The sequence below is a fragment of the Pleurodeles waltl genome, chromosome 3_1 (genome assembly GCF_031143425.1).
Source record: "Pleurodeles waltl isolate 20211129_DDA chromosome 3_1, aPleWal1.hap1.20221129, whole genome shotgun sequence".
Taxonomy (NCBI): domain Eukaryota; kingdom Metazoa; phylum Chordata; class Amphibia; order Caudata; family Salamandridae; genus Pleurodeles; species Pleurodeles waltl.
In genome coordinates this window covers 1,664,053,975-1,664,066,861 of record NC_090440.1, presented here as the reverse complement: position 1 = coordinate 1,664,066,861, position 12,887 = coordinate 1,664,053,975, and the positions used below count along the sequence as shown (strand labels likewise).

Sequence of the window (12,887 nt, the reverse complement as noted above, 5' to 3'; positions counted from 1 at the left end):
GCTTCCAGACCTTTGAGGGGAGTGGAATTTAAATATTCTACTATATAGGGTGAAGCACAAGGGTGTGCATGGGCTGTGGGGCATTTTCAGACATATTTGTGGGGTAAATTGTTCCAACTGAGAACTGATCATAAAGCTTTGATTTCTTTGTTGTCCAAGAATGGTGTAGGTAAAGCCTCCTCTAAAGTGGTTAGGATACTTGCCATGCTATACAAATGTAATTTTACTGTCACGTATTTACTGGGTCCACTAAATGTTATCGCAGGCTGCTTTTCTAGATTAACAAAATGTCAAGAGAGTATTTTTGATTCACAGAATGTAGAATGTGGGTAGCATCTGATTTTGTCATGTCAGTTGGATAGGTTTTGACTGCTAGCGCGCCCGGTCCTTAGTAAGTGAACTTACAAGGGCACGCGTTTAGGTCGATGAATCTTTTGAATCGCATGGAGTATCCTAGTTCATGCAATGGCCAATGACTCAATAATCAACATCAATGAGACAAATCATACCACCTTAAGAAACCACAAGAAAAACCAGCCTAATCAGAAACAGCCATCACTCATGGAAAAGGTTAATAATTTGTATTCCCTTTTGATTAAAATTCTAATCAAATGTTAATGTTGCCTTCATTAATCAATCTTTATTAGTTCATCAAGGAAAACATTTTTCTCCTCAGAAAACATAAGCAACGCAAATCATAAGTCAGTGAATATCAGCATTAATGAAGCAATTCAGCAAATCAATTTGTCAGTCATTTGTCACCATCAATGTTTCCCTGTCAGCCTACCTAACCAATATTAGCATCAGCGTGTGGGTCTTCATGCCAAAATAATTTAGATAAAAACATTAATTTGGAAACATCTATCTAAAGAGAGAAAATCTAATCAGAAACAGTGCAGTTGGCACCTAGAAGAAAAGCCACAAATTGTCAGTCACATTTTCAAAGCTACCTATCCAGGAAGGATCAGCAACGAGTCAGTCTTCGTCCCCAGGTCAGCTGCGTATCAGGCTCAGAGAGTATAAGCCCAATTGTCAGCAACATCGGATAGCCTCTCCTGACGTCATAAACTTTCTCCTCAAAGTTCTGTGTTCACTCCCCTTGTCATGACTTTTTATTAGGGTCTCCCAGTCCATACCATTAATTGCTAATTGGTCAGTCTTGTCGGAAGTTATGACTCTAACCTACAGTTTTTGTTTACCAACTATTCAATTTTGCAGAGGCCTGGTGTCCCATAAAACTGATTGGTCCTTTTTGCGATGAGAACATCATCCGGCTCTTCAGGTAACTAAATTGTTGCATACGAGTCTTTAGTCAGTGCCTCTATTGTTCAAGTCCTGGAAAAGTACATTTACACATAATTGTATCAAATTGTCTTCATCATCTCCTGTCCGTTGGTACATTTGCAGAATGTTCTAGCTGAGCGGATTGAACTCTGAGTGGTTCAAGGTTGCGATCCCCAGTTACCAGTCCTGTGCAACACAATCGAGTTCTTCATGTTCAGAGCAAGCAAAGCACAGCGAAACCATGCCTTTAGTCCGGCTAATTTATGAATATGAATTAACATAAAACATAGGTTATTAATCCAGTTACAATATATTAGTATGTTTTCTTATACATTTTTCCATTATTTAGCATCTGTTAATACACATGGTGACTACTCACAAAGGGCACATTTTCGATTATACACATTGCTTTCTAATATTAATTTCTCTATGCATTTTTCTCATCAATAAACACACATTAATCATTAAAAAATTCTTTAATTAGCATATCTGCTCCATCATGACTAAGGGTGAATAGGTTGAATTTTCTCTTAAAGATGATGTACTTACCACAGTCAAGGAGTACATTGTTGAGGGTTGGCCTTCAGAAAAACATTTATCTAAAAATCTTCAAGTATTTTGGAAAATAAAAGGTGAGCTAACCATAGTGTTTTATACCACCTGATTATTCATTTGGGACACATATGAAAATCAGGCACCAATAAAAAAAGTGAGAGATATATTTTGGTGGCCTTTTATGACTGCAAATAGTCAACTTTTTAAATCATTGTCTTTTATATCAGAATTCAGAAAGTTTTGAAAACACTAAAAACGCATCAAGTTAAAAGAACCTCCCCAGAAGAACCTTGTAAAGATTTACCCATAGATTTGTTGGATTCACGTGAGGGTAGTGTGCCGTGTAAATTGTTATCTTTAGCCATTACAGATTATTTTCGCCAAGTGGGTGGAACTCAAATGGATTTCTAAGCTTAACACATAAGTAGTTATTTAATTCTTAGAAGACTGTTTCAAATGGTAAGCTATTCCTGATTCTAACACATCAGACAATGATGTTCGGTTGACATCAAAGTTACAAACCTATTTTTTAAGTTGGTATTAAACAGTTACGCCCAGTTTTGTATGCACCCAACATGAATAATTTGTTGGAAAGGTTCAATAAATTAATTGTAGTAACAGTACAACTTCCTATTAAGTCCAGGATTGATGTAAGAAAACATATTTCTGATTTAGATTTGGTTTATTATTTCGCTCCTGATTCCATAACTGGTTTGTAAACTAAGACAGGCTTTGAATCCCATCTGGCTTACAGCACGTTTCTACGCTATGTATGATGGACATTTATTCTATGACAAGGGCCAATGTTAATGCTCAGGAAAAGTCAGTTGAATCTCGACACAATGGTCTTCATTAAATAAAGTCAGATTAATTACATGTAGGAAATTGTGTGAAAATCAAAATTCCTGGGCAAAATTTGACATTTTCTAAAGATTGGAAGGTTGTCAAAGTAAGTTATAGTTCTGAATTTTAGGTTTGGAATGTTCCTTTGCTGTCGTTTTTTTTCCCAATGTGATTTGTTCATTTTCTACTGTTTTCCGAGTTGTGTTCTAAACACTGAAGCTGCTACTTATTCCTGGAAGTGATCTGCAGCGTGTGGGTGTTTTAATAAAGAATGTACTTTCTGCATGGGCTCATAATACTAGCACGAGTTTTCTATATTTCTTCAAACACCTTTCTTGACGTTACTGCAGTTAACTAGGTAATCGTCTACTTCTAATGTCGAACTGGAAGCATAGCATTTGATCTTCAGTTTTAGAAAATATGCTACTGAATTTTCGAGTTTTAGTATAACGATAAAAAAGAGGCTTGGAATAAGGAACATTTTGGCATAATGCTCAGGGGTGCAGTGGAGTATGTCTGCCGCTAGATGGCTGCATTAGTATTAACGCCTGTCACAAATGACCCGGTGCAAGAAGCACTGGTGTAAATGTACTGCTGCCTTTGTGGAGAGAGTATGGCTTTCTGCAAAAAGCGAAGGATATTTAACTTGATTGTATGGGAAGTTGACTTACATAAAATGTAGAGCAAGTGTGCTTTACTGTGCCACTAACTTCTCAACTTTATTCGCCCTTTCTAAAGCTTCCGAATGACTCACTGCAAAGTCAACACACAGCAGAGACTTCCTTAATTAAACGCGAGGTCAAATCTGTGTTGCCTGGAGTGTTTGTCTGTGGTTGTCTGCAAGTAACAGTGGAGTTGAGCAGGATCCCCGCCAGAGAGTTTTAAAAAAAAGTTAATAATTTCTAAAGCTACCTGGTGTTTACTTATCCCATCAGTTTGCTGTCTGGAAACATTGAACTTGGATTAGTTTGCGATTGCTTTACATTGCAATTCATGTCATGCGTGACCTTGTACTAGGTCCGTTTAGATTTTTTTTAGCGGCAACTAAGTGGAGTTTTAAACACTGGAGCTTCATAGAGCCAGTTGCAGATAAAAAAAACACATAGCCTTATTTTGCCAAGAAACACATTGCCACGTTTAGTCTTTCGTGGTAGCCTTTTTTTAGATAAACGAAAAATATATTTTAAAAAAATATTTAAAATATAAAGAAAAAATACTTCGAAATTCTCAAGCAGGCTGGACGTGACATCCTAAACTCACAATGTAGATGCGATATTAAATTGGCAAAAAAAGGTTGTACAAAATTGTAGTACTTTCAGTCTTCAATTGTTCTACGTGTACGGTCACAAATGGAAAGGATGTGAAATGCATCCAGCATCGTAACAATCTCCAAGAACAATACTTTTTAATCTCATAAGGCGCTTAATTTAGTATGCTTCACACTACCATCGAGTTTGTACTTTAAGCTGGGCAGAGCAGACCATTTTAACACACAATAAGGCTAAAATAGCCCCTCAAATAGAGCCACTATTAGAAAATAGTGCCAAAAAAATGTAGTATGAACACCGACAGTCAAGCGCAATTACGCGTGCAATGTTTCAAACAGCTCATGAAAGTCTACCGTCAGCACTGTCTAAACAAACAATTCATTTCCGTGCCTTCCTTTACAGCTTCATACACAAGACGAAATGAATTTAGTATATATAAGGACAAACCTCGTCAAGGGATGCAATTAATCATGTCACGTGGTGTATTTTTTTATTTATTGTCAGACAAACGTTTTTGAAAGAAAACTATCGATCGACTTTATTTAACGTTGAAGATGCAAAATAGTTTCGACTTTTCAGAGCATTCGACTACATCGAATACCTGAAGAAACCAGACGGGGGCGCCACAGGACAGCAGCAAAATTTCACTGTTGCTGGCTACCTGCCCCTTGTACTGTAATTGAAGGTTCCCTCGCCAAGGCAGTCCACGCGATCGGATTCAAGTCGGTTCAATAGTCAATGCAACATTATAGAGAACGGATAAACGCATTATTTTTTCAAAAACGGAATTAAGCATAGTCGCATTTACCTTCAGTATTCAGATGAGAATATTGCTTGGCAGTGAGGAAATTGCCCACTCACTCCAAAATAGAAAAATACTGCAGTGCCAAAGGGTTTGTGTTTGGTTACGTAAAGCTTGAATTCAAATCATTTCCTAGGATGTATATTGTATAAATGTTTGGATTTTCTCTGGTTCTCTCGGCCTATAGTAAGGCCTTTATAAACTCAACTTAAGGCCTTTATACGTTCGACTTTGACAAACAAACGCCTTGTAGGCACCTAGGAATATTTTACGTGTTAAATCGTGGGGTTTAGAAACAATAGGTTTTGTAAAATGTTTGACTTCTGTCTCAGAATTTAGCCTTGGTACTGGCGCGCACGTCTCACCCCCGCTACTGGGGCAGGTAGGTTTCATATTACCAGAGTGCAACGATAGTGACAAATGTTAGCACACTGCAAGTAGTAGTGACTGTCTTCGTGCCGAGTTAAATTTGAAATAGTGTTAAACAATTATTAAACAAGTGATGGTAAAGTCATTAAACCACGAGTGTGCTCTGCTCGCGGCCTCCAGCATGGCTCACACAAGGCCGCTATTAAATAAGGACTAAGGGCCAGATGTAGCAAAGGGTTTTTCCCATTCTGTGTCAATGGGAAAATGTGTTCGTACACATGGCCCTAAATCCCACACTAGTGTGAAGACTACTGTTGAAGGAGCAAGGCAAGTGTATGTGAGAAGTTGACATGGAACCGGACGTGAACATGGCCACAGGTGGTACAAAGGACTGCCACGGCGCACTATTGTCGGTGACATTTATGGAGCGGTCTGTCCTGAATATAACATTCATTCTGAGAAATCTGCCTGGGTCATTATATCAATGTTAAGGAATCGGACTTGGTAATAATATTATTTTAACGAGTTAGTGCTGTCTTGGCAAGGACATGGTGATGGAGTTAACTTCAATGAGCCTGCTTTGGCATTGACATTCATGATAGGAGTGTGTTTAGGCAGTGACATTCATTGTACGGACTCTGCCATGCCTTGCAATAATATTCATTTTCGGATTCTGTCTAGGCAATGACATTAATCTGAGGGAGCCCACAAATATAAAAACATTCATTTGTAAGGAGTCTATTTTGGCATTCACCTTCATTCTAAGGCATATGCATAGCCAATAATATTAACTTTAAGGGGGTTGCTTTGCCAATCACTTTCATTTTAAGGAATTAGCAGCCTCTTGGCAATGACATTCATTTAAGAACCATAGGCAATGGCATTTATTTCAAGGAGTCTGCAATACCTTGGACATTATGTTAATTTGTTTAGAAGTCTGCATTGTCAATTGTACATTTATTATACGGCGTGTCTTGGCAGTGACATCCAATTTAAGTAGTCAGCAATGCCTTGGAAATTATATTCATTTTTAGGAGTCTACATTGTCAATGATACATTTACTATACTGCGTACGCTTTGGAATTGACATTCATTTTAAGGAGTCTGCAATGCCTTGAAATTATATGCATTTTGGAAGTCTGCAATGGTACATTCACTATAGGACGTGTGCCTTGACAATTATATTAGTTTTAAGGAATCTGCAATGCCTTCGAAAGGGCATTCATTTTAAAGAGTCTGCCTTGGCAGTGACATTTGGTTCATGAAGTCTGTAATGCACAGGACATTACATTCATTTTAAGGACACTGTCTTGGAAATGACATTCACGTCAAGGAGTCTGCAATGCCATGGAAATTACATTTTATGAGCCTGCCTTGACAATGTCATTCATTTCTAGGAGTCTGCAATACCTTGGAAATGACTTTCATTTTAAGGAGTCTGCCTTAGCATTGATATTCATTTTAAAGAGTCCTCAATGCTTTGAAAATTCTATTCATTTTTAGGAGTCTGTCTTGTTAATGGCATTCACTGCAAGGAGTCTCCCCTGGCAATGAAATTCATTTTAAAGAGTCTGCATTGGCAATGACGTTCATGGTAAGGAGCCTGCCTTGGCAATGGCATTCACTAGAAGGAGACAGCCTTGGCAATGGCATTCACTGTAAGGAGTCTGCCTTGGCAATGGCATTCACTGTAAGGAGTCTGCCTTGGCAATGGCATTCACTGTAAGGAGTCTGCCTTGGCAATGACACTCACTGTAAGGAGTCTGTCTCGGCAATGACACTCACTGTAAGGAGTCTGCCTCGGCAATGACAACCACTGTAAGGAGTCTGCCTTAGCAATGACATTCACTTGCCTTGGCACACTGACATTCACTTTAAAGAGCCTGCCTTGACAATGGCACTCACACTTTAAGGAGTCTGCTTGGCGATGATTCTCACTTTAAGAAGTGTACCTTGACAATGGCATTCACTTTAAGGAGTCTGCCTTGGTAACTCACCTTGCCAATAGCATTGGTTTAAAGAATCTGCGATCCTATTGCAATAAAATGCATCTTTGAAGTCTACCAACGCAATACCATTCATCAAAGGAGTCTGTCTTTCTTGGAGATTGGCCTTTGTATAAACGTATAAAGTTGGCACATCAAATTCACCATTATGGCCAAATCTGGGAAGGCAAGAAGCAGATTTCAGGGATCACGTGACTTTGATACAGTAAACGGGTCGAAATCCAAACGTGCTATTGATAACTGGCATCAGGAGGTTGATTACATCCTTTTAAAAAGATGCCTTGTTTTAAAATATCAGTTTCTTGCACGTTTTATACACATCAAACCTAACAAGGGGCGTCGATATCCACGCAAATGTGAACGTGCACACAAGCCTTCAAGAAAGACCTCATCATAATAATTCGAAGTGCATCAAAGGTCTTAAAAAAAAGTGAAAGGCTTAACACTTTGAAGTGAAAAAGGCAGAGTAGACTCGTACAATACAAGACGCGCGTCTATATTTCGGGGCCCAGACACTGCTTTTCACAAAAAAGCGTTTCTAAAATAACTATTTGTATGAAGCACTGGTTTAAGCAGTAGAGAAGGGAAAGGGAGGCAGGAAGAGCATGTGTCTAACACGACCCTGACACGCACCAATGCCGGCATGCTAGGGTTATACCCTACAATGTCTCTCAAGATAGGAAGAAAAGCACGAAGTGGTGTTCGCAAAACAGATATGTGCGAGAAAAATGAGACCGAATCTGCTTCATTAGGAACTAAAAGGCAACAAAACAAAAATCAGAGCGTAATGATGTCCCTAAATGAATGGGGAAATGTTGCACGGCTCATTTTATTAATCAGACTGTCAATTTCGGCCCCCTGAGGCCAAACCCCAGTGAAGATCCGGCGCCTTGTGATGGGGCGGAGGACAGGACTCGCCTCTCTTCCCTTCTCTCTCCTGCTCTACCTGGACGGGGCTGGCTGCTCGGAAGCGCCTCCGTTATCCCCTGACAGGGGCGGCTATTTATTTGCTTATAAACCTGTTACAATAAATGATTCCTCCGGCGGCGTCACCCGCACCTTAATGAGCAGCCGCACTTTTTGATGAATGACACTCGGGCCGGGTAGGATGCATGGGTCATTGTGACCAGTCATCCCCTCGCCTTGGCAGCCACTGCTCCCACGCCTCACTCAGAGGGAGAGGACATTATTGAGAGCCCCTCTCCTGGCTGAATGCGAATCAGCTCCTGCTTCGGATCATCATTAGCGCGGGGCCAGCCCTGCAACTTTCACTTTTTTTTTTTTTTTTTTTTCTACTGAAGGCGAGATGATGGAGAGAATCAGAAAGGAGATGGTCCTGATGGAGCGGGGGCTGCAGAGTCCCACCACTGTCAAGAGGCTCTCCGGGCTGTCGGACTCCACTGGAAACGCTGTGCTGGAGGCCCTGGAAAATGCCCACCACGGATCCCGGCTCAGCCCCCGACTCACTTCCGCCTCCATGCACGGCGCCCTGGGAGACATCCAGGGAAAGGGGAAGTTCGAGATAGACTCGCTCTTCAGCCTGTCGCACCAGAACGGAGGGAGCCCCGCCGGCTCGGACATGGGCTCAGCAGACCACCGCAAGAAGCACGGCCACTACTCCGAGGTGGGGCAGGACTCGGACATGAGCAGCGATGTGGAAGTGGGCTGCTCCTCCATGCGCTCCCCGGGCAGCATGCACGGAGGCCAGCTCAAAGAAAACAACAAAGGTAACTCGATCGGCTTTTGGAAACAGAGCGCTAAACACGCGGAAATTTCGAGGCGCTGTTCTAGGAATAGAATTATACAATAAGGGTCGCGCAAACGCCTGTAGGAAATAAACACTGCCATGGGGCGAATAGTAAGACACTTTGAACTCGTTCCTCCTACCAAGCTATCGAATTCTTTTTATGCGTTTAACTCAGCTTTTTTTAAAAAGGACTTGGCTTTCAAAATGTTACCTGTTATTTAAACAACTTTTACAATAGTAATGTAATGACAACAATATCAGATATAATTACAATGCGCCAAGAACACGTAATGATTGTCGTTTCCTTTTAAAATTTCGAGATGTGTTTTTGTTTTAAGATGTTCCATTACATTTTTGAATGAGGAAGGATTAGGAACACCTTGAGAGTGCAAATGTTTCTCATGTCACTGCAAACACAATCGAGGCTTACTGTGGCCACAACAATATAGAATTATTTCGATTGCACAAACTGCAGCCGGTCAGGTGCCGAATATACTTCTGCGAATCGCCATGGGGCGGCATCTGTTCTTTGCCTATATTCAGTCCAAATTTGATTATTGCAAAGGCAGCTCAGCGATGGGTCTGGAGCAGCTTTTTTATTTAGCACACTTTTTTACTGAAGTGGTTACAAAAATATATTGATTCCGTGAAGTGCAGCAATGTACATCATTGGCAGGCAGAATTAATTCTCAGCAATCGAATTCTGGATGTTACATGTATTTTTCTATGAAATTACACCCATGTTTGTGTGTGCGTCTGTTTCTCATGTAATTTTAACTCTCTTCGCAGTGTACTCGGAGGGCGGCAGTAGCGGCTCCTCCGGAGGGTCCGGCCTTTCGAACCTCAGTGGCGGCGCCGTGGGCAGCTCCGGCTCAGCAGCAGACCAGGTGAGGCGATACCGAACGGCCTTCACCCGGGAGCAGATCGCCCGACTGGAGAAGGAGTTCTACCGGGAGAACTATGTCTCCCGGCCGCGGAGATGTGAGCTGGCCGCCGCTCTCAACCTGCCGGAGACCACCATCAAGGTATCGTCGGCCTTACGAGCTTCACCTATTATAAAGCGCGCTAAATCGTTCACTGCGAATTAACGCCGGAGGTTCTCACCTCTAGAACAAGTCCAACGTTCTCTTAGTTGACATAACCCTTAAACTATTTCATTTCAGAAACGCGAAGGCGCATAAACAGATTTAAGACAGCCTGGTGATTTTCAGTTATATCGATAATGGTATTATTTATTTATTCTTAAAATATCACGGCGAAAGACAAAATCCTTGTGAATGTTGTATACCGCTCAAAAGCCCCCATTGCACGCTACAGTCAGAACAATATTCCCAGTTAGCCAGCTGAAAACATCTAAAGCAATGCTGGTTACAGTGACGTATGTCATTTATAGAGATATCGTTGTGGCTGTGCTTTTACTTCTCTGGTTATAATAAAGGTAGCGTTAAACTGCGCCAAAATACTACTACAGAGATACAGATAACCCTTGAATAACATTGTACGGGGTGTACAGTCGGATATGTTTACCTCTGCTAACAGAAAGACACATTGTTCTGTACTGTGAATACCGATTGTAAAGTGGTAACGCGATCTTTACGAATCACCACCGCGCTGGGGCTAAAATAATGTGGGGTAACTTTTTTTTTTTTTAACGAAAATCGTGGTTTGAGGTGGAAGATAGAAAACGGTTCCCACACATCAAACGCTGAGAGTGAAGAAAGTGCATTTCAATGTAGCATACAATGAAATGATCTAATGGAAGAAACGTATGGATATACACTGGAACAGTTATATACTTGTTCTCCCAGCGAAACTGCAATAGACAAAAATAATTCTGCAACATCTTCACAGAAACTGGCAGTTTCCTACCGGACAAACACGGAATGCTCACAAGTCGATGTGATTTTTTTCCGGGATATGCAGTTAGAGCTCAATGTTATATTTTAATATAAAAACGAATTTCAGTAATATGGAGCATTCTTTAATAACACTGCATGATTGCAGTCTAATCGGTGTAGTGTTAAGGTTATATTTTGTTCGAAAACGGCAGACAAGTTTAAAGAGAATGCTTAAGTATACTACCACGGCCAAAATAAGGAACGAATTGTGGTTTTGCAAATTTACTTTCAATAGCCGATTATTTCTGCTAAAAACGGGTGTTTGGACGTTGAATGTTAACGTGGAGTATTCTTGTTATATAATGAGATGTGTACTTTGTGGGATCACATGCATCCTTGTTTTCATTTACTGCATTCAGAATTCATAGCCGTGTCTTACTAAAGGGACAGTAGTACAAGATACACAAAATAATTATGATTATGACTGGAGTTACTGAAACACAAAATAATGAAAAGAATAATTGCTATTGTATAGTGTAGGTGGGAAGCCTGGCTTCATTTGTGAGTTTCTAAGTCATATCACACCACGTTCTGTTTATATTGTTTACCTAGTGTGCCTGAAAAGGTGATAAAGGGGAGTGTATTATAGAGCCTTTCTGGGACGTTAGATTGTTAAGAGTTGTCTGGTCGTGGAAATTAGACTTTATGTTATGAAAAGCACGATTATGGTATGATCGTTTGACGCACACTCGTTTTATTTAAATGAACGGATTTATTTTGCAGTAGTTATTTCGCCGGTGAGTGCATTGTCCGGCAGGTGTTATGCACATTCTTGAATAGACCTCATGTAGCCAGGTGCTAATTTCTCGATCAGTGTGACCAGGCCTTGAAAGGTGCGGCCGGTTCTAACCCTCTCTCTCTCCTCTCCGCAGGTCTGGTTCCAGAACCGGCGCATGAAGGACAAGCGGCAGCGCCTGGCCATGTCCTGGCCTCACCCGGCTGACCCTAGCTTCTACACCTACATGATGACCCACGCCGCGGCAACCGGGAGCCTCCCCTACCCCTTCCACTCGCACGTGCCGCTGCACTACTACCCCCACGTGGGCGTGACTGCCGCGGCCGCCGCCGCTGCCGCCTCCGGAGCGGCCGCCTCGCCCTTCGCCGCTTCCATGCGGCCCCTGGACACCTTCCGCGCCCTCTCGCACCCCTACTCCCGGCCCGAGCTGCTCTGTGGATTCCGGCACCCGGGTCTGTATCAGTCTCCGGCCTCCGGGCTGAGCGGCGCGGCCTCGGCCGCAGCAGCAGCCGCGGTGGCCGCCGCCTCGGGGCCGCCCAGCTCTTCGCCCTGCGCCTGCCTGAGCTGCCACAGCAGCCAGAGCGCGCTGGGCTCCCGCGGCGCCGACTACACCTGCACCGCGGCGCCGCAGCGCTCCGAGAGCAGCTTCCTGCCCTACTCTGCGGCCGTGCTGAGCAAAACCTCCGTCTCCACCCCGGACCAGCGCGACGAGGCGCCGCTCACCAGGTAGCTGACCCGGAAGAAGCACCCGGAGGCACCCGAGGGCGAAAGGACTTGCACCGGAAGTGGCTCTGCAAAGGGCTCCCTGCGCGCCCGTGGGTCCCCCTGAGTGGGTCACCGGCCGGAAGCTGCTCTGCAGAGTGAAGGAAGCGGCCCATGCAGAGACACATGGCAGATGACTTTACCGGAAGTGTCTCTGCAAAGGCCAGGAAGCGGCCCTTAAAAACACTGAAAGGGACAGAAAGTGGCCCGGAACAGGTGCCACTCCACACCAATGACACATGTGGCAACTTTCAACGAAAGTGGCTCTGCATTGTACAGGAAACTGCCTTGAGGTGGTTTCAATGAAAAGCCGTGGCACGTCACACAGCTTTTCCCGGAAGAGTCTCTGAAAGTACAAACTCTACTGTGCGTGCTATCTTAGCACTGCAGACCAATGGCACCTGGTGCCAGTGGGCCGAAAGAAAGACCCTCCCTCCCCCCATCGGGAGTGGTTTTCCATGGGGCAGGGCCTCATGGCTTTTCATGAGTTGTGCTATTGACAAGCCAAATTGGAGCGCTTAAACTCTCACGCAGTCATGTCATTTCTCTATCCACACCAGCCACTTCGAGAATTGCCAGGTACCCAGGTGCTCCCACTGTTATGCATTTGCTAAAAA

At 42.9% G+C, this 12,887-nt stretch overlaps 1 protein-coding gene across 1 annotated transcript in view; it reads left to right on the top strand.

Moving 5' to 3' along the window:
* The first annotated feature begins 8,096 nt into the window (after positions 1 to 8,096).
* EVX2 (even-skipped homeobox 2) overlaps positions 8,097 to 12,887 on the top strand; it is a 6,125-nt gene continuing 1,334 nt past the window's right edge. Inside the window, exons 1-3 of the mRNA XM_069225398.1 lie at positions 8,097 to 8,854; positions 9,664 to 9,899; positions 11,645 to 12,887. The exon at positions 11,645 to 12,887 is cut by the window's right edge and continues 1,334 nt beyond it. Coding sequence (XP_069081499.1) covers positions 8,434 to 8,854; positions 9,664 to 9,899; positions 11,645 to 12,238 — 1,251 coding nt within the window. The 5' untranslated portion in view covers positions 8,097 to 8,433 and the 3' untranslated portion in view covers positions 12,239 to 12,887. The remainder of the gene's footprint in view (positions 8,855 to 9,663; positions 9,900 to 11,644) is intronic.